This window comes from Heloderma suspectum, chromosome 2 (genome assembly GCF_057233095.1).
Source record: "Heloderma suspectum isolate Gila_16-S chromosome 2, 16-S_ref, whole genome shotgun sequence".
Classification (NCBI taxonomy): Eukaryota; Metazoa; Chordata; class Lepidosauria; order Squamata; family Helodermatidae; genus Heloderma; species Heloderma suspectum.
The window spans coordinates 243,632,767-243,655,262 of record NC_139459.1 but is presented as its reverse complement, the minus strand read 5'-3'; the positions used below and the strand labels follow the sequence as shown (position 1 = coordinate 243,655,262).

Here is a 22,496-nt window from a genome sequence, read left to right as displayed (position 1 = left end):
GAATTTTGGGGGGAGAACTGGAGCGCCTCCCCCTCCACCGAAAACTGCTGCGGGACCAGGTAAGGGACTTTCATCCATCCCTAACGTAGACTAAGACGGACCAAACTAAGGAACTAAGGAACGCAAATGGCGGCGGCCATAGCCACCGCCATTTGTGTACGCGGTTTGTTTGTTTTCTTCCCCAGAGCCCTCCATGGCCGAAAATCCGGCTGTGGACGGCTCTGGCCTGGCTGGGCCTGGCCGGCTGCTCTGTGGAGCTGCCGCGGAGCACAGCCGGCCGCGGAGGATTCCAGGGGGGAGGAACAGAGCGACTCCCCCCCCCGCCGAGGATTCCGTGGGGAGGGACGGAACGCCTCCCCCCCCACCATAAACATAATCCGCGAAAGGTAAGTGACTTTCGTACATCCCTAATTGCACCCAAAAGAAAGTTACAAGTAAGCAAGCTTTTATCTTAGAATAGCAAATGAATGTTGCCATTACCAGTAATGTTCGCACTGAGCCATTTTGGGGGGTGGGCCTGTTTTTACCTTTCCAACAGTACTATATGTAGATGCCTTATAGCTGAACCAGTCTGGTCTATTTCATACCCATCTCTTTTCAGAAGACATGGTTATGCACAGCTGCAGGTGAAGATTCACAGGAATTTAAAACTGGCAATACAACACACAACAAAACTATTCCTGAGACAAGACTTAGGACCTCCAGGACACCTTCAGAAGTTGGGCAGAACTACCCTTAATCTTAATATGTAACATTTTAACACATACACATCTCCTATTTTATATATAATGAGTAAACATCTTAAGATTCCTGCTGTCTCAGTACTAAATTAAATGCAGTGAACCAAGTCTACACTAAAAATCATGTTCACTTCTACACAAACATACCCTCACATTAAAAAAAACCCTTTTAAGTCAAGAATATCTCACACCTATGAGTTTTCCCAGAAAACATCTGCAGAGAGCTTACATTTCACTTCACTACACGATAGCCACCAGTATTTTTCCATATATACACTTATTTTCTTCCCATTTGTACCACATTTCATGTTACCATTACATAAACTAAACATTCTGAAGCGCAAACTTCCACAATACTATCACCAAATCACAAGGCCTTTCAAACTACTGCCACAGCTAAATGGAAGATATCAGTAGCAAAGCGTAGAATGACTACTGCCTACCCAGGATATAAACACATATTCTAAAAGCACCTGTGAAGTCTTCCAGTGATTTTAGCCTAATGCAAAGAGTGCAAACCTTTGAGCACAAAATCCTACATGGCTTTAGTGGTGCTATGCAGACCTTAACATGTTGGTGAGAACCAACATACAATTTATGTACTATATTGCCTGAATCATAGCAACACCTTGCTAATGGAAAGGTCATAGTTTGTATACAAGTTTATTAATACAAGTCATGTACAAATACAATATTGTGCCACTGTTGAGACGAAAAGCTATATAATTCACAATACATGCAAAATGTAAACTTTCTTCCTAATTTGTCACCTATATGAGTAACTTGTTAGACACACTTAAAAAAAAAAAACTTTATGAGATGCGTTTCCCATTTAATTTCAACAAGGTTTCGACTGCAGAATGAACTTAAAAGCCATTACATAAACCTACTCAGATAGAATAAAAAAATAAACAAAAGTTACCTTTCCCTTATCAAAGTATCCTATTATCATCCCATACAAGTGCTCTTTCAGGTGCCGATGTGTCTGTGAACTCTGAAATTCTGTTTGCATGACTTGAGGAGTGCACTGTTCATCAGACCACTGAAAAGACAAAAATATAGTTTAACATATCAGCAAATAAGTACATCACTAAATTTTCTTTAGGTGCTGGAAATGGCACTATAGATGCTATAGAGATAGTACCAGTCTTGGGTTTGAAAGACTTGGCACAATAGGTGAGAAAAAAATATATGCACTGCATGTCAAGTGTGATGTAATGTACAATATTTCATTTTATTATTTTTTTTGCTACTTGTCTCTTTGAAATGCACATGAGGGGTCCAATCCTTGTCCAATCACACCTTGTGTGCATTTAAGTGTAACCCCCCCCCCCATCCAAGTACATTTGGCATCTGATGTGCAACACGTTAAATTTGCATTTGGGTTGTTTTTCACACAATTGAAATGGAATCCATTCTACGCCATATCAGTACTGAAGCTCTTCTACCTCTTGATTCCTACATTCAAACCAAATGAATTAGACTAAACCCTATAGGGAAGGAAACCCCACTTGGGCCACAGTTTGGACTGGGCAAATAAAAGGTGAGAGGGGAAACAGCTGAGCACCACTTCCCAACCACTTCTTCACCCTCAATTATTCCCACAGAAGCTGCTTTTCATTTCTTTTTAAGAAAAAAGGCTTTAATATGTGTGCTTACACAGAATGTGTAATTATCCCTGAGGGAAATTTCAAAATGTCAGCAGTTTTGCATGCATCTGAACATGAATTCTAGTTGACGGGTTAATGAGGCAGCAAGTTTTGGAAGATCAAAGTAAAGCAAGGCAGTTTCAGTGGAATTGTCATCGTCACCACCATTATCACCACCCCTGCCCCACGAAACCTCTGAAGATTGTTAAAGATCTTAACACCCGCTCCTCCCTACTTCTTAAACCTCTGACTTTAAAATAATGAAATCAGCTATTTGAACAGTGATTGTCATACAACATGCTATATAAATTACTGGTGTGCTGAACGTCTACAAGCTATTTGATCTATCGGTTAAAGAACAAGGCTAATAAGTGGGTGTTCCAGTGGGTGTGCTGGCAGTCAGGCATACATACTTTCAGGATATTCCATTCCATTGCCCCTCACCACCATGGTTTTCCAGTCTCTCCCACCCCATCCCCACCCCACAACACACACTTAGCATTGTGGGGCCCAAACAGCATGCTCAGTCCTCACTGGGCCATACTGGGGGGTGGGTCTGCCCCCTTTGGGTTTTTTTTATTAAAGACCTTTTCTACTTCTGTGTCCCTCAAGCATGCTGATACCTCTCTTGTGTTTCTCAGTTTTATTTATTTATTATTTATTTATTACATTTATATCTCACCTTTCTTCCATTGTGGAACTCAAGGTGGCTACATGTGGTTCCCAGGTGGTCTCCCCTCCAAACACTGACCAGACCCTGACCTGCTTAGCTTCAGCAAGCTGGCTGCCTCATGTGCCTTCAGACTATGCCCAGGGCTACACAGCCATCAACACTCAGCACCTGTGTTCATTGTTAGTACATATGATGCTAGCACTGGAGAGACAAATTCAACTTCAACACGTCAGAGCAATCATACACAGCTGTAAACCACTGGCCCTTTCCATTAGCACCCTGTTTGTTACTACAATACAACTTCCTCCTTGTCTTGACGTACTTGTAGGCCCATCTATCCGCTAAGAATAAGCAGCTTACTTTCAGAAGCCAGGCATGCAGCAGAAGAGTATATGCAGCCTCAGTGTAATTCTCACAGTCTAAATGGAGATCCCGAAGTTTATACAAGTACCTGTTAACAGATGAAGCAAGTGAAGGGCGAGAGCACAAAAGCAAAGAGGTCCTGATTTCACAATTACTTTGAGTTCATAAAGAATCAACTTTTCACTATTAGCATGATAAACCAGATTGCCAAGATTCGAATTTGAGTCCCACAATGAGGTATCAAAATATAATTCAGATTAAAAGGCCCTAAAATTGGATCAAGCTTTATGCTTATTTATTTATGTATTTAATTCATTTATATCCTGCCTTTCCACTAAAGTAGTGCTATTAGTAATAAAATATAGTTTATAGCTTCATCAGCTTGAAAATGTGAAGCCTTGGGCGCCCAAATACAACTGGGTACATCATGAGAGCTTGGAAGACTACCCATGTGCATTGACTTTTGCTGCCTCCCCAGAGAAAGATGGACCTTCACGTTCTTTATTTTTCCACTCTCACTACACTGTATTCTGTCTAGTCAGAAAATTTTGTGCTGATTCTTTCCTGTAGCTAACTAAATGCAATACATATATTACTGCAGTTGACACTGCACAAATCCAGAGAAAACAAAGTTTCGCTAGATATCCATACCTTCTATAAAGGAAGAAATATGTACACATAAAAAGATATATATGTTTCACTAAAAGACCTGAGGTAACATGTTGACTTTACAATTTTAAAAGGAAGATAGATTTTGAGTGCAGCTGAAAGTTTTAAAAAACAACATAGCCTTTGCTTTGAGTTTTTATTGCTTCAAAAGAAAGAGAGAAGATGAACATCAAATTTGAGAGCACAGCTAAACAGCAAGCACTGCACATCTCCAAGTTCACAGTCCAAGCACAATCCATCTTGACAAACCTGCCTCTTCTAATGTACTTGTTTGGAAGATGCTGGTTGGTCTGCTTTACAGAATGTATAGTCGAGTTAAGTTGAAAACAGAAAAATCAAACTTGCACGTGTCAGGTAGAGTAAAGATGCAGACCTCTGACTATGAATTGATTCAAATAATTTAATGGCTTCACAATTTTAACATGACTATTTATCTTCATAACTGAATGGTGCATAATCTTTATGCATTAGAGAAAAAGCTGCAAGAAATTGTTTCTGCAAAGAGATTTTTGACTTCTAATTCCAAATGCAGTACTACCAATGTAAGACACTGCAGTTGCAGCACATCCTTCAAAGCAGTTGTTTATTTACAGATTTTGTCAAGTGCAAAACACTCAAAATGGACTCCATCTGTCAACCTGAAATGTATCATCCACTTTGCTTCAAATTACATCATCCCTTTTTTGAAACAGAGAAAGCCGGGCATCTGAATGGTTCACTCAAACAGAATACCAGGGGGGAAATTGCCGCTAATGAATATGTATGATATAGTCAAGTTGCGGAAGGCTCAAACAGTATTTTTATGGGTCTGGCTGAGCCTTGGGATATTGCAACTGTGAAGTGAATGGTGTGCTATCAGATGTTTACTACAATTCCATATAACATCCTGAAGTTCGTATGGGGGAAAGCAATATTGCTGTCTCCAACAGCAACAAAATCAGAAGAGCAATTACCATACCTTATATACATCTCTTCACGATTAATCTCCTTGTAGAAATTCTAAGGAGGGAAAAGGAATGAAATTGGATCATCTTGGCACACAAAACACTTAATTGTGGATAGTTTCATTCTGCAAAGTTCTTTAAATATACAAAACATCTCATTCAGGGAATCACTTTGCCATTGTGTTATATTTCATCACTAACATTTCAGAACTTTAATATGTATTATTTATATACTACCTCCCACTGAAACCAGGGTTTATACAATTGATTAACTGCGATGGGCCATAATTTATTTTCCCAGAGAACAGTACTAAATGGAACAATATCTTGGTATTACGGTGAAATGTCTAGGTTCCATGACAGCAATTGTTAATGAAAGGTTTTTGCTTGAGAAAGGTGAGGAACAAGCATTATATTTATATAACATGCATATAATGGCTTTAATCCATTGTTGCATGATGGGACTTCCCCTTGCTCTCCTCTACCCTGCAAGCTCCCGCACATCACCCATATTTGCTCTGTAGGACCCCCAGCCCTCAGGAGCAGATTTGGGGGCAGCAGTGCTCCAGCAAAGGAGATCGTTACCTTCATGGTGCTGGAGCTTGAGCACCTCAATGATGTCATGAGCTAAACCGTGAAGGGACACCCAAGACGGGAAGGTCATGGCAGAGAGGTCAGACTAAATACGATCCCTGGGGAAGGAAACGGCAACCCACCCCAGTATTCTTGCCCTGAAAATTAAATGGATCAGTACAACCAGAGATATGTCGGTATACCATCGGAAGATGGGACTTCCAGGTCAGAAGATGGTCAAAATGCTACTGGGGAGGAACAGAGGATAAGTTCAACTAGCCCTAGATGTGATGATGCAGCTAGCTCAAAGCCGAAAGGACGGCTAGCAGCCGACGGTGCTGGTGGTGAACGACGAATCCGATGTTCTAAAGATCAACACACCATAGGAACCTGGAATGTAAGATCTATGAGCCAGAGCAAATTGGATGTGGTTACTGGGGAGATATCAAGATTAAATATAGACATTTTGGATGTCAGTGAACTGAAATGGACTGGAATGGGCCACTTCACATCAAATAACCACTAGATCTACTACTGTGGACAAGAAGACCACAGAAGAAATGGAGTAGCCTTCATAATTAATAATAAACTGGCTAAAGCAGTGCTTGGATACAATCCAAAAAATGACAGAATGATCTCAATTCGAATTCAGGGTAAGCCATTTAACATCACAGTGATCCAAATATACGTCCCAACCACAGATGCTGAAGAAGCAGAAGTAGATCAGTTCTATGAGGATCTGCAGCACCTACTGGATAGTACGCCAAAAAAAGATGTTATTTTCATTACAGGAGACTGGAATGCTAAGGTGGGTAGTCAAACAACACCTGGAATTACAGGCAAGCATGATCTGGGAGAACAAAATGAAGCAGGGCATAGGCTGATAGAATTTTGCCAAGACAACTCACTGTGCATAACAAACACTCTCTTCCAACAACCTAAGAGACGACTTTATACATGGACTTCACCAGATGGTTGACACCGAAATCAGACTTGACTACATCCTTTGTAGCCAAAGGTGGCGGACATCTATGCAGTTGGTAAAAACAAGACCTGGAGGCTTTTGTAGTTCAGATTGTAGTTCAGATCATGAATTTCTTATTGCACAATTTAGAATCAGACTAAAGAGAATAGGGAAGACCCACAGAGCAGTTAGATATGAGCTCACTAATATTCCTAATGAATATGCACTGGAGGTGAAGAATAGATTTAAGGGACTAGATTTAGTAGATAGGGTCCTGGAAGAACTATGGACAGAAGTTCGCAACATTGTTCAGGAGGCAGCAACAAAAAATGTCCCAAAGAAAAAGAAAACGAAGAAGGCAAGATGGCTGTCTGCTGAGACACTGGAAGCAGCCCAAGAAAGAAGGAAAGCAAAAGGCAACAGTGATCGGGGGAGATATGCCCAATTAAATGCAAAATTCCAGAGGTTAGCCGAAAGAGATAGGAATTATTTTTAAACAAGCAATGCATGGAAGCGGAAGAAGATAATAGAATAGGAAGGACAAGAGACCTCTTCCAGAAAATTAGAAACATCGGAGGTAAATTTCAGCCAAAAATGGGTATGATCAAAAACAAAGATGGCAAGGACCTAACAGAAGCAGAAGAGATCAAGAAAAGGGGGCAAGAATATACGGAAGATCTGTATAGGAATGATAATAATATCGGGGATAGATTTGACGGTGTGGTCAGTGAGCTAGAGCCAGACATCCTGAAGAGTGAGGTTGAATGGGCCTTAAGAAGCATTGCTAATAACAAGGCAGCAGGAGACGATGGTATCCCAGCTGAACTGTTTAAAATCTTGCAAGATGATGCTGTCAAGGTGATGCATGCCATATGCCAGCAAATTTGGAAAACACAAGAATGGCCAACAGATCGGAAAAAATCAACCCATATCCCCATACCAAAACAGGGAAGCACCAAAGAATGTTCAAACTATCGAACAGTGGCACTTATTTCACATGCCAGTAAGGTAATGCTCAAGATCTTGCAAGGTAGACTCCAGCAATTCATGGAACGAGAATTGCCAGATGTACAAGCTGGGTTTAGAAAAGGCAGGGGAACTACAGACCAAATTGCCAATATCTGCTGGATAATGGAGAAAGCCAGGGAGTTTCAGAAAAACATCTATTTCTGTTTTATTGACTATTCTAAAGCCTTTGACTGTGTGAATCATAACAAACTGTGGCAAGTTCTTGGTGGTATGGGGATACCAAGTCATCTTGTCTGCATCCTGAGGAATCTGTATAACGACCAAGTAGCAACGGTAAGAACAGACCACGGTACAACAGACTGGTTTAAGATTGGGGAAGGAGTATGGCAGGGTTGTATACTCTCACCCTACCTATTCAACCTGTACGCAGAACACATCATGCGACGTGCTGGGCTTGATGATTCCAAGGCTGGAGTTAAAATCACTGGAAGAAACATTAACAATCTCCGATATGCAGATGATACCACTTTGATGGCTGAAAGCGAGGAGGAGCTGAGGAACCTCATGACGAAGGTGAAAGAAGAAAGTGCAAAAGCTGGGTTGCAGTTAAACTTCCAAAAACCTAAGATTATGGCAACCAGCTTGATTGATAACTGGCAAATAGAGGGAGAAAACGTGGAGGCAGTGACAGACTGTCTTTCTAGGTGCAAAGATTACTGCAGATGCTGACTGCAGCCAGGAAATCAGAAGACGTTTACTTCTTGGGTGGACAGCAATGACAAATCTTGATAGAATAGCGAAGAGCAGAGACATCACACTGACAACAAAGGTCCACATAGTTAAAGCAATGGTATTCCCCGTGGTAACCTATGGCTGCGAGAGCTGGACCATAAGGAAGGCTGAGCGAAGGAAGATAGATGCTTTTGAACTGTGGTGCTGGAGGAAAATTCTGAGAGTGCCTTGGACTGCAAGAAGATCAAACCAGTCCATACTCCAGGAAATAAAGCCAGACTGCTCACTTGAGGGAATGATATTAAAGGCAAAACTGAAGTACTTTGGCCACATCATGAGAAGACACGATACCCTGGAGAAGATGCTGATGTTAGGGAAAGTGGAAGGCAAAAGGAAGAGGGGCTGACCAAGGGCAAGATGGATGGATGATATTCTGGAGGTGACGGACTTGACCTTGGGGGAGCTGGGGGTGGCGACGGCCGACAGGAAGCTCTGGCATGGGCTGGTCCATGAAGTCACAAAGAGTCGGAAGTGACTGACCGAATAAACAAGTGGGAAGGGGGAAACTGTTCCACCAGCCATTTCTATTTTGGTGATAGGTGGCCAGGGTTGGATGCAGTCCAAGGTTATGTTCGTCCTGATATAAACAGATCTTCATAGGTGACTAGTAGGATTATTTCCTGTCACAAATCATGTCATGTGTCATGTGACACAAATCATAAAATACACTTTGGCAACGGAAAACATGGTGGACAAGTCCAAATGGCAAGTGCAGCTGGGGCAACTGTTGGCTTTCCTTGTAGGATATGGCTTGATGTGCTTGCTTAAGTCACCTGGAACTATATGCTCTGTTCTGTGATATATGAACCATGGACAAATGGTGTAGTGTAGGGCTCAGAATGTAACCTGTGAGTTAGGAAGTACCTGTTTCAATTTTTACATCAGCCATGTACTTACTACCAGGCATACTCCTAACCTCATAGCTTCAGCCCCCATCTTCAATATTCTTTTAGAATCCTTATTTCTCTTTGCTGATTGTTATACACTGTTTCTAGGCTGTATTGTTTTGTTTTGTTTTTTTGTATGTGTAATTTTGTTTTTAACTCTGTATGCCACCTAGAGTATTTTGTATATAGGCAGGTTATAAATTTAACAACAACAACAACAACAACAACAATAATAATAATAATAATAAATAACAATAATAATATAAGGATAATCATACTATTACACCTTTCAAGGCTGTTGTAAACTGATACAAGTTATGTGAAGAAGTTTGAACATTCAAAAAGTGCAATAGAAACATTACATCTTTTGATTAATGTTAAGCATATTGGATGTCTGCTTCCTTAATTATGGCACTGTTTATTTAAGAATGCATGGTGTGATCTCTTGGGGGTTTGTCAATGGATGTTTCTACCTCACATCACAAAATATGGGCTAGATGGTTTATTTTTCCCTTCCAGTTCTATGATAATATGGTGCATTGTAGTTTCCATTCCTCGCCATTAAAACTTCCTTTAGTTGTTGCCTTTATCTATCTTTAAAACAGATCCAGTGTTAGCATGCTTTGTAAATTGCTCACAACTTCAAAACATTTCTCCACTATCCTTGTGTAATGATTTCCTGATATCGTATCTGAAATAATGCTTCATGCAAGCCCCCAGCATACCACATACCAATAAATTCACAGTACAGCTCATACGATTGTCCTTGCTTTCATCGTTCATCACAGCACGATAATCCAGCAGCTTTTCTAAAAGACCTTTTACTAGGCTTACAAATATTTCAACTGGCTTGGCAATCTTAGCGTAACTTGAGGAACACTCTATGAGTCTGGGGGAAAAAACAAAACAGAAATGCATGAGAATGAGGAGGGGAGATGGGGAGAGAGGGAATCAATGAATAAAATTGTTCAACTGCATGGATTATCTCTAGGATTGGGAGCGAGGGAACTAGCCATAGAAAAATAGTATTTTCACCTCTGTCGAACAGCAGTATTTTACACACATGCACTCACACATGATGCTACCAGACTGAGTTTTGACAGGCCTCCCATATTTTCCAAAGCTCAAACTTTTGGCTCCTAATCTAAATTAAAAGTAATATGAAAGTCAGTTTTTAGGATTCTCCACCCATGGCAGCTACACTTAGGAAAAACTGTCCCATTGACACCAATGGGTCAGTTTTTCCTACAGGACTGTTCTTCCTAAGTGTAGCTGCCGCACGTGGAGAATCCGATTTGGATCAGGACCACAGTGCACAGGGAGGGTTAACCCTTTCTCCCTCAGCCCCGACCCCAATCCAAACTTTCTCCCACACATGGCAGCTACACATAGAAAGCCTGTCTCACCACTGCCCATGGGACAGTTTTTCCTAAATGAAGCTTCCACATGTGGCATTTCCGAGGTGGCTTGTGAGAGCAGTGCACAAGAAAGGGAGGGTGAATCCTTCCCATGTGCTGTGGTCTTAATCCAAACTGGGGCACCCTCAGTTCGGTGTTAATTTTTAAAGCATGCCATAGAGGGCTTTGAGAATGTAGTGAGTTCTTCTTCCTTTTCTGGCTCAAGAAAAGGAACTGAGGAGGCTGTTGTGGAGAGCCTCCTCTTCTGCAAGGAACAGCCAATGAGGCTTTTTTTTAAAGTATTAAAGAAAAAAAATAAGACCCTCAGCCACCTTGTCCCAATAAATCCAGCCCCCAGACAAACATTTCTCAGAAATTTCTCCTGAAACTCCTGGCCCCCACAAAAGGGACCAAAAATACCTCCTCATTTTTGCAAGTGGGTGAGTGGCCCCACAAAAATGGGGCTGGACTTTCGGCTCAGCGCTAGTTTCATAGAATCATAGAATCATAGAACAGTAGGGTTGGAAGGGGCCTACAAGGCCATCGAGTCCAACCCCCTGCTCAATGCAGGAATCCAAGTCAGAGCATCCCTGACAGATGGCTGTCCAGCCTCGTCTTGAATGCCTCCAGTGTGGGAGAGCCCACCACCTACCTAGGTAATTGGTTCCATGGTCGTATTGCTCTAACAGTCAGGAAGTTTTTCCTGATGTTCAGCTGGAATCTGGCTTCCTGTAACTTGAGCCCATTATTCCGTGTCCTGCACTCTGGGATGATCAAGAAGAGATCCTGGCCTTCCTCTCTGTGACAACCTTTCAAGTACTTGAAGAGCGCTATCCTATCTCCCCTCAGTCTTCTCTTCTCATTTAAACCAGCCCTGTCTCTCCTGCCTAATCAGCCCCAACCATAACTGCCAGAAAATGTACTGTAAGGAGAGAATAGCCTTTTTTATACAGGAAGATCATTTTCAGTCCTGACACTTTGAGTATAACACCGCCTTGATGACTTCGTAGCAGATAAGACAGTATATAAATGTTAATAAATTACTAAATAAAATTACAGTATTGTGCTGTCTGAATGTACTTCCTTAATGCTTTTGGTTTGGTTTAATATAAGATGGGATTCTTGTCCACTGATAAAGCGAGCTTGCTTTTTGCTCCCTGAATTTTCTGCACCATGAACTTTCTTTTTGCACCATTATAGTCACATCCTCTAAAGCATTGTGCCTTCTTACACTCTGATTTAGCTTTTAAGTGATTACAGCAGTAAGTAACCAATTCCATTAAGGGTTTTAAGTCTGATAAATTATTGAAATTATGAGGGATATTGCAGTGGAAAATAATGACAAGAAGTTAGCAAATGCTCGGTTACATTCCACAATCTTAAAACGCAATTACCCTGCCTGTCGTGAATTCTTGCTTTGTTGTATTTATGTACAATTCTTGATTTCCCTAGGCTTCATTAGCAGTCTTCATTTAAATGCAAAGCTATTTTGTAATATGTTGGTATCTTTTACATATGCAAATATATTTTGTAATTTATTGGCATTCTTCAGGGGCAAATGCAATCTTTTATGTTTTCATTAGATATTACTTTATGTTTTAACAGGGACTTAATTCTACTTCTGTAGGAGAAGTTAACCTTCACCCTAACCATTTGGCTCATGTTCCATGAGGAATATGATAAGTGACTCCCATACTGGAACCTAAAATGTATTTATGATTCTTTCTTTATTCACTTGCACCCTGCTCTTCCTAAGAGCTCTATACGGTTTATAAATGGTTCCTATGTGGTTTCTCATCCAGGCACTACTCAGGATTAGACTGCTAGGCTTCAGCAAGAGAACTCTTCCACATGCTATCAGGGCATTCTCTGGGCCTTACACTGGGTTGGATCCAAGCTTAGCCATCCTTAGAGTACACCCATTGAAATCAATGGGAGTTAAGTTAGTCATGACTAAATTAAGTCTCATTTATTTCAGTGGGTCTACTCTAAGCATAGCTATTTTTGTATCCAACAACCCATTATGTTTAGGAAGGTTACTTATTGAGGATAGCCTTACATTTTTCCTTTGCAAAAACATTTTGCTAAATTTATTTGCAAGCCAAATGCCATTAATAATTACCCATTTTTGCTCCATATGCTTTGATTTCTTCCTCCTAGGCATATTGAGCCTTCTCCTTGAGAAAAGTTCCAGAAAGCTACAAACAGCTTCTCTGTGCCCTCTGAAAGCTAGTGCATCAAGGTCTTTTGTCTAAAGTGCTAATTACCTGTGTGCAGGAAGCTTGTAACACGGAGGAACATTCAAATGGGCAAGGGGCATAGCTCAATGGTGGAGCACTTGCTCTGCATGCAGAGGGCCCTAGGTTCGGTCCCTGGCATCTCCGGCTAAGGCTAAGAAAGACCCCTGCCCAAAACCCTGGAGAGCTGTTGCTGCCAGTCAATGTAGACCAAGGGTGGATTACCTTTTTTTAGGCCTGAGTGCTAGAATGCCATCCCGAAAATCTCCCAGGAACCGCATGACAGTAGTGGCTGTGACCACCCACTCTCACACAGACACACACACCCTTCCCAGCCCCCCTCCTCAGCTGATCCATGTAGATCAGCTGGTGGAGGGGGGCATTTTCCCTGCTCAGTGCTGAGAAAGGGAGCGCTTTGCAGCTGCTGATTGGAGTTAAGAACTATTGCCTGGCAAGCGGGGGAGGGGGCAGGCCTTGGGAAGAAACTGACAACCAGGTGGGCTGGAGGTTCTCATGCCTGGTGTAGACAATACTAAGCTAGATGGACCGATAGTCTGACTTGGTAAAAGGGAGCATCCTATGTTCTTGTGTAATCCTCTTCCCACATTCTGAAGTGACACAATCCCAAAGCTGTGCCACATCGCTTTTTCCTAAGATTGGCTTACTGGTTTCGACATTTGTAATATTATTTTACACGGCTACCTATTGTTTTTAATTGACACCGTTTTTAAATGATCTTTCTGCTGCCTCCATCTTTGCTGGCATCCCAGCTGGATAACCTGTGACCGTGAAGACACAATATTCTCCTTACATTGGTTTTACCCAGGTTTTGTAGGTGGGAGATTTTGACATGGGAGCACTTTCAAACAAGCAATCCCCCAAGTTCTTAGAGTTGTGCAGTCACACAGTGAATTGTGCTGCATATGCACCTGACAGCTTGACATGGTTCTTTCAGGAGAGTATAGCTTGATTCCTGTCTAGCATGTTACATTTCTGCTCTCTGGGATGGAGTAGGATATAGCACAAACTAGCAGGCCTAAGCAAATTAACAAAATATATGTTGCACCTCATTTCCTTTACAAACAAGCAACCAACTAATTATCCACACCAAGTGAAACCCTCCCTTCAGGTGGCACAGTGTTTCTGGAATACTTCAGAGCAAAATAGGGGTCATGCCCCCAATTATTCGCTCTGGCTATTCCCAATCTGGCAGAAAATATATGTATATAGATGGGAATCTATAACATGGTGAATTTCATTAGATTCCGCCATCTCGGAACAATTGAATTGAACTGCACTGTGAAGCATCAGGATAAAATACTGCAGTGCTTTCTGTGGCATTTTCTAAAATTTCTAAGAATCTCTATAATTTTGAAAGTGCAAATCATCATCCTTTTAAATGCTCCAAGCTGATATATTTCAAGAGACACTTTTAACCTCTTGCCCCAAATTTCTGCCTCTCAGAAGGCAGAGTTCTTTGTCTTCCAATTTCTGTAATACTCTGCTTGTATTCGTTTTTTCCTCAAACACCTTCGTTTACCTGAAAGTTGGATGTAGTTTCTAATAAATCTACAATCAGTGCATACAAATGGCTCTACACATTTCTGTACATTTCAGCATGGTCACCAACACTTCTCATGGGACCTCCATGCACAAATAGTTTTAATTTGGTTCCTATGCTGCTCTTTGCCAAAGCCGTGCATAGGGCAACCTTTAAGCATCAAGTTTAGAGCACTGGATCCAGATTAGCAAAGTTCTATTCACATGGGAGGAGGGGGGCTTGGAGGAGACCTTCATGATTCCTCCTTCCTGTGCAGCCCCTGTGCCTCCTGAAGAGCTCATCTAGAGGGCTGAGGGATCCTCCAGAGCAACATGAGAGATGATGCTGGGGGCTGCAGGGGAAATGGGGGATCCCTCTTCCAGCAGTTAGCTTCTACTGGATTACAGTGCCTTCTGTGAACGGAAGGAGACCTTCCATTCATGGAATGGCCAGTCTGGATCCAATCCAGTATAAATAATGAAAATTAATCATCTTTTTGTAAAATGGAAAGCAATAGAAGTGCATAATGTATTCTGAAAAAAAGTCCCAGTTTTTTTGGAATAGAATTTGAAGTAAGCCACAACAACAATCCTCAGCCACTCTGAAGACGGTTCAGAAGCTGCAGCTCATGCAAAATGCGACGACCAAATTAATAACAGAAGGTCCGAACATATAAGACCAACTCTGGCCCACTTGCACTGGCTGTCTGTATGCTTTCAAGCTTGACTCAAGATGCTAGTTTTAAAGTCTTAACAGCTTGGAACCACAATACCTGATGGAGTGCTTCTCCTGACATGAACCTACCCATACTCCATATTCAATATCTAAGGCCCTCCTCTGGGTGCCTCCTCCCAGGGAGGCTTGGAAGGTGGCAACAAGGGAGAGAGCCTTCTTGGTGGTGGCCCCCCGGCTGTGGAATGATCCCCCCAATTTGGGCCGCTGGCACCAACACTGTTATCTTTGTGGCACCAGGTTAAGATTTTTCTCTTTTCTCAGGCATTTGGAAGCATATGACGAGTTCAATCAGGTCCTGGATTCAGCAGATTGCTTAAAGTTGTTTTTAGATATAGGTTGTTTCTGTGTGTATTGCCTGTTTCTTGTGTTTTTATGTAAATGGATTTTTAAATTTTGTATACTATATCGTAAATGGTTTTTAATCTTTGTAAACTGCTCAGAGACCTTGGGCTATAGGGCAGTACAGAAATGTAAATAAATAAATAAACCAATTCAACTGCTGATGGATAACGTAGACACCAGGGTCATCCAAAGAAGCTGAACAGTGCAAGATTCAGGGTAACAAAGAAGTATGTCTTCACACAGTGCATAGTTGAACTAGGAATTTGCTTTTGCATGATGTAGTGATGTCAACTTAGTCAGCTTTAAAAGGGGATTAGATGGATTCTAATGGCTATCAGTGGCCACTAGTCATGATGGCTATATATCACCTCCAGGATCTGAAGCAGCATTCCTCTGAATACCAATGCTAGGGACAACAGCAGGAGAAGGCTATTGTTTTCATGTCTTCTTGTGGGCTTCCCATAGGCAACTGGTTGGCTATTGTGAGAAACAGTATACTGGTCTAGATAGGCCTTTGGTCTGATCCAGCAGGGCTCTTCTTATGGTCTTATGTCAATGCCTCAAAAATGTAAAAAAATGTTCGCTGATGTTCCCCTATGTGTGTCACCATTTAAACATATGCAAAGCGGATCAGCTTCTGGATGCAAAGTTCCTCTGCAAGAACAAATTGATGATCCACTTTGGGCACTTGCCAAATCAGCTCTCTCCTGCCACTGCAACATTTTTGCGGACAATCGGCACATTGGCATGTTATCGTGCTGTTTGTCAGCCACCTGCAAGGCAAATGGCAACTGTGCTAATCCCTGTTGTGGTTGCTACCAGTCTGAACATTCCAGCAGTAACAGCACTTATCACACAAGACCAGGGACTTAGGTCCAATCCCTCATGTTAATAGGTTCCAATTTGGTGATGTACTTCTGTTCTGCTTCTGGGCTCTCATCACCGGGGAAGCTGTTTGGAAAACCCTCAATTGGAAGAGGAATATTTTACAGTTACAGCATTTTTCATTCCCTGCCCTCCCCCTGCCACCCTCATTACTTTATATACCTTTGGATGGCACAGCACAGAGCACTCCTTAATCAGTGACCAAGAAGGGGATATCATCACTTGCTACCATTTGATTATGGATAAATGCTCCACTGCAAAAGCCGAAACAGCAGCCAGGAGAGAGCTATAAGCAGGGATGTCAGAGAATTCCGCCATGGATCTTGGTGAGGCCAAATGCCCATGCATTCAGCCCCCCGAAATCCGTGGTGGAATGACACCCCCCGCCCTCCCACCCCACGAAAGGCGCGCGAAACGGGACACCTACCTGCTGCTGTTCACTCTGACTTGCAAATGGTGGCCGCAGCCGCAGCCACCATTCATTTGATCACTATAGCCGTGATAGGCTACATAAATACTTACGTAGCCTATCACGGCTAATGCAGGGACGCCATTTGCATCCCTGCGGAAGCCGTGATAGGCTGCGTAAGTATTTACGTAGCCTATCACGGCAAAAAAAAGAGAACGCAAATGGCGGTGGCTACGGCGGTCGCCATTTGTGTTCCCTTTTTTTTCGCCATGATAGCCTACGTAAATATTTACATAGGCTATTACGGCAACAGAGGGGTGCAAATGGCGTAGTGGCCGCCATTTGCGTTCCCCTTTTTTTTTTCACCGTATTTACGTAACCTATCATGGGTTATTATATTATAATAATATAATATTATAAAATATTTACGTAACCTATCATGGCAAAAAAAAAGGGAACACAAATGGCAGCTGCTGTAGCCGCCGCCATTTGCGTTCGCTGTTTTTTTTTGTCGTGATAAGCTACGTAAATATTTACATAGCCTATCACGGCAAAATACAGGGACGCAAATGGCGGTGGCTACGGCAGCCGCCATTTGTGTCCCTGCAGGCTGCCCAGCGGCCGGATGTTCGGCTGTGGGCAGCCCCGGCTGGCGGCTCCGCAGAATCTCCGCGGAGCGGAGCCAGCTGGAGAGAATTTCGGGGGGAGGGACAGAGCGCCTCCCCCCCACCGTGAATGTCACCCTTCGAAAAGGTAAGTGACTTTCGTACATCCCTAGTTATAAGCCTCTGTTTCTAAAGACACCTTAAAAACTGGTCCATGTTCAGCCTAAGGAAATGTCTCAGAGCATTTTCTAAGAATGACAGGTGCTGTAGGAGACCACTGAGAACCTCATGCAGGAGTAGGATTGAATTATAATTTTAAAAATTGGTTTTATGGTTCATACTTTTAAAACAAACATTCAACTTTAAAATGTAGCAACCTTAACAATTATGATTAAGTCTATGTCCCATGGTTAAACTTACATTGACTCAAACAAATGCAGGTACTGCTCGTCTCCACGACCTCCTTCTACTTCATGGTCCAATTTTAAAATGATTTCATTTTCAAACTGTTCAGGGAAGGGAAGGAAAAATCATTAAGTAGTGTACACATACTTTTTGGTATGGGGCTCATTCTTACACCATCCATGGCTTTATAGGTGCTCCCCATATGCCACCTCTCAACTGGGACTGCCATTCCCTCTCCCACACGCATTTGTTCTACCCAGTTAGAACATCTATAAGGGGCTGAGTTGTGGCAGCTAGGTAATTACTCAGGGCACAGGCCCACAGGGCACAAGTTTGCATATGGTAATTTATGTATACAAATGCAAATTTAGGTTGGCTTTCAGAGAAAAACAAGTGAACTCTGGCTCTTGCTATCGGGCTTACTCTGAACTATGGGGCGCCAGCAGGATTTTCTGGACCCAATACACTGTATGTGGTTTGGGCCCTCAACTCCACCTGTAATCTGTTCCCAAGGACAGCTGCTTATATACATATTAAAACTAAAACAAGTCTTGTCCAACCTTCAAGATAACTTATCTCTCTCTCATTCTCTCTCTCTCTCTCTCTCTCTCTCTCACACACACACACACACACTCTTACACTTCTCCCGCCACACTCCATCTAGCTATTGCATGTATGTACTTACAAGTCCCCTGCCACCAGTCAATACCATCCACACATAATATCCAGCAATCACAGATCAACACACCACAGACGACAACTGTGCCACAAATCCACCCCTTCAATGTATTACTGCCTTCCCCGTTGACTTCCCTTCCGGATTGTGCCAACCCTTCCATTTATTTGTCACTTAATTAAGTCAGGATCTTCCCAAATGCAATCTTCTTTCCCTTGCTTTGACCTGTGCATCTGTCAAGAGAGTGAGAGGCACCTGCTCACTCGCTCCTCCTCTTCCAGCCCTGACCAGTGGATAATCACAGAAAATAAACAAACCCTCAGCCACACAAATCATGCATCTAGAAGATTCAGGTCACTAAGAAAAAGACCTGGGGCAACTGACCTGTAGGTCCATACCTAACAACACGCCCCCATGAGAGCAACAAATCAATGGGTTCCCTTCTGAATTATATACTGCTGATTGATCAAATGTTTGACGAGCACACTGACTGCTATTCAGATACGTATATTCAGTTTAGACATTTTTTTAAAGTGTTGTTAATTGATCAGTACCTGTTCATTAATACAGACACTTTAATGTTAATACAGATTAGTCCCTGTAACATTGTTAATACCTGAAGCACCATCAATAATCATAAATATCAATAGCGTGAGCAATAAATACCATACATACATCAAATACCTTAAGGGCGTAATCCTATGCATATTCAGACAGAAAAAAGTCCTACAACTCCCAGAATGTTGAGAGTTGTAGGATTTTATTTTTCTGTCTAAACATGCATAGGATTGCACTTTAAGTATCTTAAATTACATACATTCTAATCATAAAAAATAAATATAAAATATTTTCAGTTCTTTAAAATACACATACTGTATCAAAGATGATCACATAACTCATCAAAATATCTTTTATGTGAGTACTATCAAATATTAATATCTATTCATTAATTAGTTTAGACTTTTTAAAAAGCACATGATAGTGTGTATCATGAGATCATCTGCACATTGTAGTGAAATAATTTGGAGCCTCTTATATGAAGATCTTAAACTAAAGGCCAGCTTGCTTGAATACTTTAGAGTCCTTTTCAATCTGTGGAGTGCAGAGTTCTGCATGCACTGAATATGCACACAGCGAATTGTATGTGTAGCTCCATAAACACAGTTCAAAACACACTGTTCAATAAACACTCCAGGCCCTTTATGCTTGTGACAACTAATTCACAAAAGCTGACAGTTTTACCATACTCATCCCAAAGTGGTTGTGTGAATTGCTCTGGAATTCTTGAAGCACCATTTTTGGTGGAAATGCAGAACATATGTTTAATAATTAACGTTTAGACTGTACTTAAAGATATAATATCTACCCCACTGGATTTAAGTTCTGGATTATAAAACATACAGTATGGTTGGTCCACTTCATTATAACCGAGAGGAAAATGGAGGGGCACGCTCATTGGCAAGTTGTTAAAATGGAATGAAACTAAAATGGCCTGTGCTAACTATCACATACCAAGAGTTTATGTATCACAAGACACACAAAATATATGGATAAGTGGAAAATTCACAGAAATAAGGAACGGAGAATTTAAGTTCAATATAAATAAAGCTGAATGCATAATGGCAGCTGCTATGTTTTCAGACTAGAAAACAATAACAAAAAAGAAAAGAACCCTTTAAATATTTAAGAGCATTGACTGCTAACAGCTTGGTGAACATGGAAATTAAGGCAACATTACAGAATGAAAATATTATTATTTGTCTTTGCTGACCAGTCTCCCTCTTAAAGTACTTCTTTGAAGCCAGTGTTTGGTATTATAACCCCATGGTTTTATGTGGATGAGAAATGCAGAGAACATAGCTAATTCTAAATCATGCTGAAAACAAAGATATTTTGGAGGCAATAAGACTGAATGATGTGTAGAGAAAACGGTTTTTCTCTGAATTGCTGAAGCTCTAAATAGTAATGGCCAAATAAGCCTTGTGAGGTCATCTCTGAACAAATCTCACTTGGGTGACAAGCCACTGCTTTTATAGTTTGGGTTTTAAAGACTTGGGACTTTATGTCTAGAGGTCACTGATCTTATACACATGCACTGAAGAAGCCTATCTGAAGAGAAATGGAATGGATGGTTTTCTTCCATAGATTTGCCCTTTCTGTCAGTGCCATTTGATGTGCCAGTGAACCCAAAGAAGCTGGTTGTGAAATCATTTTGCTGCAGGCATTTTTGCCCAAATCAAATTTCAGTGAAGCCTGAAAGTTCAAAGTTTCAGCATCACAGGTTGAGAAGATATCATTTTACTCTCTGCTTCTCATAATATTCAAATGATAATACAGACTGCATGGAAAAACCATGTGGCAGCTTCATGTTTGAGAAGCCTCCCCTGCTTTCACCACAAAGACTGCTTTTTGAGTTTCCTTCTAGTTTGACCTACATACCTAAGGGCACAATCCTGGCTGAGGCATGCTGGGAGTTGAAGGACTTTTTCTGTCTTAAACATGTATAGGATTGTGCCTTAAAGTATTTAGGTCAAACTAGAAGGAAACTCAAAAAGCAGTCTTTCCTCTACTTGATGTCCATCGTGGCCCAGACTTGCTCAACACTTTAAAAGATAACTTAAGGGAATCCAGCATATTCAGTGCACTGACTCGTAGATGCACAAAATAGGGATGTATCCAAGGGTACCTGTCCAACAATGGAATGGACACTGCTAGTCGATTTGATTCCACTTCCCCCATGCAGCCCCAAATATGCTCTGGAGATTGGGAGTCCCTCTGGAGCAGATTTGGGGGTAGCTCAGGGAGTAAAAGAGGGAGAAGAGAAGGGGAAGTCCCATTACACAAATGGAAGTCCATTCACATTAAAAAATTCAGCAGAATGGATTGAACTTTAAGAATGCATGTAAAATCATAAAAGGAGAATTAAAAAGGTGAATGAGCAGACCTAGGCAAGAATAACACCAGTACTACATTGGCAGTACTATTTCTAAACAGTAATAGGTTAGCAAGATTGCTGGCTATGAGCGAATGTCTATGAAAAGGAGCTGATAGCTAATGAGCAATGCATGAGTCTGCAATATGACGCTATCCTACAAAAAGAAAAATGACCTGTTAACATGTGCTAATAAAAACATCACTTCCAACACATATGGAATAAAAATAACCCTCTTTGGAGCATGGATTAGGCCTCAGAATATTTTAGTGTACCTAGAATAAAAGGGGTCAAATAATAGCATCAGATCATAACTGATTTGAAATCTCAAAGTGAAGGTGGAAGGAAAAGCTTAGCAAAGGAAAAAGGTTAAGGCTGGAGTGTGATTGTACAGAAAGCTGTCTCCTTAATAGAATACTTCAAAGGGGAACCATTTATTCAGATTTATTCAGTACCTCTTGAGCCGAAGGCAGGACAAGAGGTACCTAATTTAAGATTTAAGTGTTGCTACTGAACTGCAAGAACAAAGAGCCAGTGAAATGTAGTTGTCTTAGGAAGGTGCACAGCCTCCTTCAATGGAGAATATCTAAAAACCATACAGGATAAACATTGGAGATGGCCATGATTCCTAATTTAATGAAAGGCCATCCATTGCTTTGTGCCTCTAGTACATACATGAAACTGAGTCTTTCCACTTACTAAATATGAAAAAGGGGAGACCCCATGTGCTTGTAAGCTAGTTAGACAGAACTAGGCATTTGAAATGTGAAAATAACATCAGAAACGTTTCTACAGGAATCGAAAAGTTGATTTTTCGAGAGTTGATTTTCTAGTTACCCAAACCATCAAGGATAAACTAATTCACAGAGCAACACCACAATCAAAATGAAAAATTCAGTTTTGTAGATACAAACCACAGTGAAACAAAAAAATATACATCTTCACAACCTAAAATAGGTATCAGTACTTCCATGTTAAATAACATACTGCCCAATACCTCATGTAATAATCTCCATTTAGGCAGCAATTGCTGTCTGAAGATATATACATGCTCTATTTGCTTTACTCATTTTCATCTGAATCATTTTAGTCTGTAGTATTTGTCTTCAG

The 22,496-nt window shown here is 41.3% G+C and overlaps 1 protein-coding gene across 1 annotated transcript in view; it reads right to left on the bottom strand.

Annotated features, from left to right (window-relative positions):
- DOCK2 (dedicator of cytokinesis 2) overlaps nt 1–22,496 on the bottom strand; it is a 409,918-nt gene that overhangs the window by 50,207 nt on the left and 337,215 nt on the right. The window contains 5 exon segments of the mRNA XM_084838639.1: nt 1,663–1,782; nt 3,423–3,513; nt 5,053–5,093; nt 9,956–10,112; nt 17,794–17,879. Of these exon segments, the coding sequence (XP_084694765.1) occupies nt 1,663–1,782; nt 3,423–3,513; nt 5,053–5,093; nt 9,956–10,112; nt 17,794–17,879 (495 nt within the window).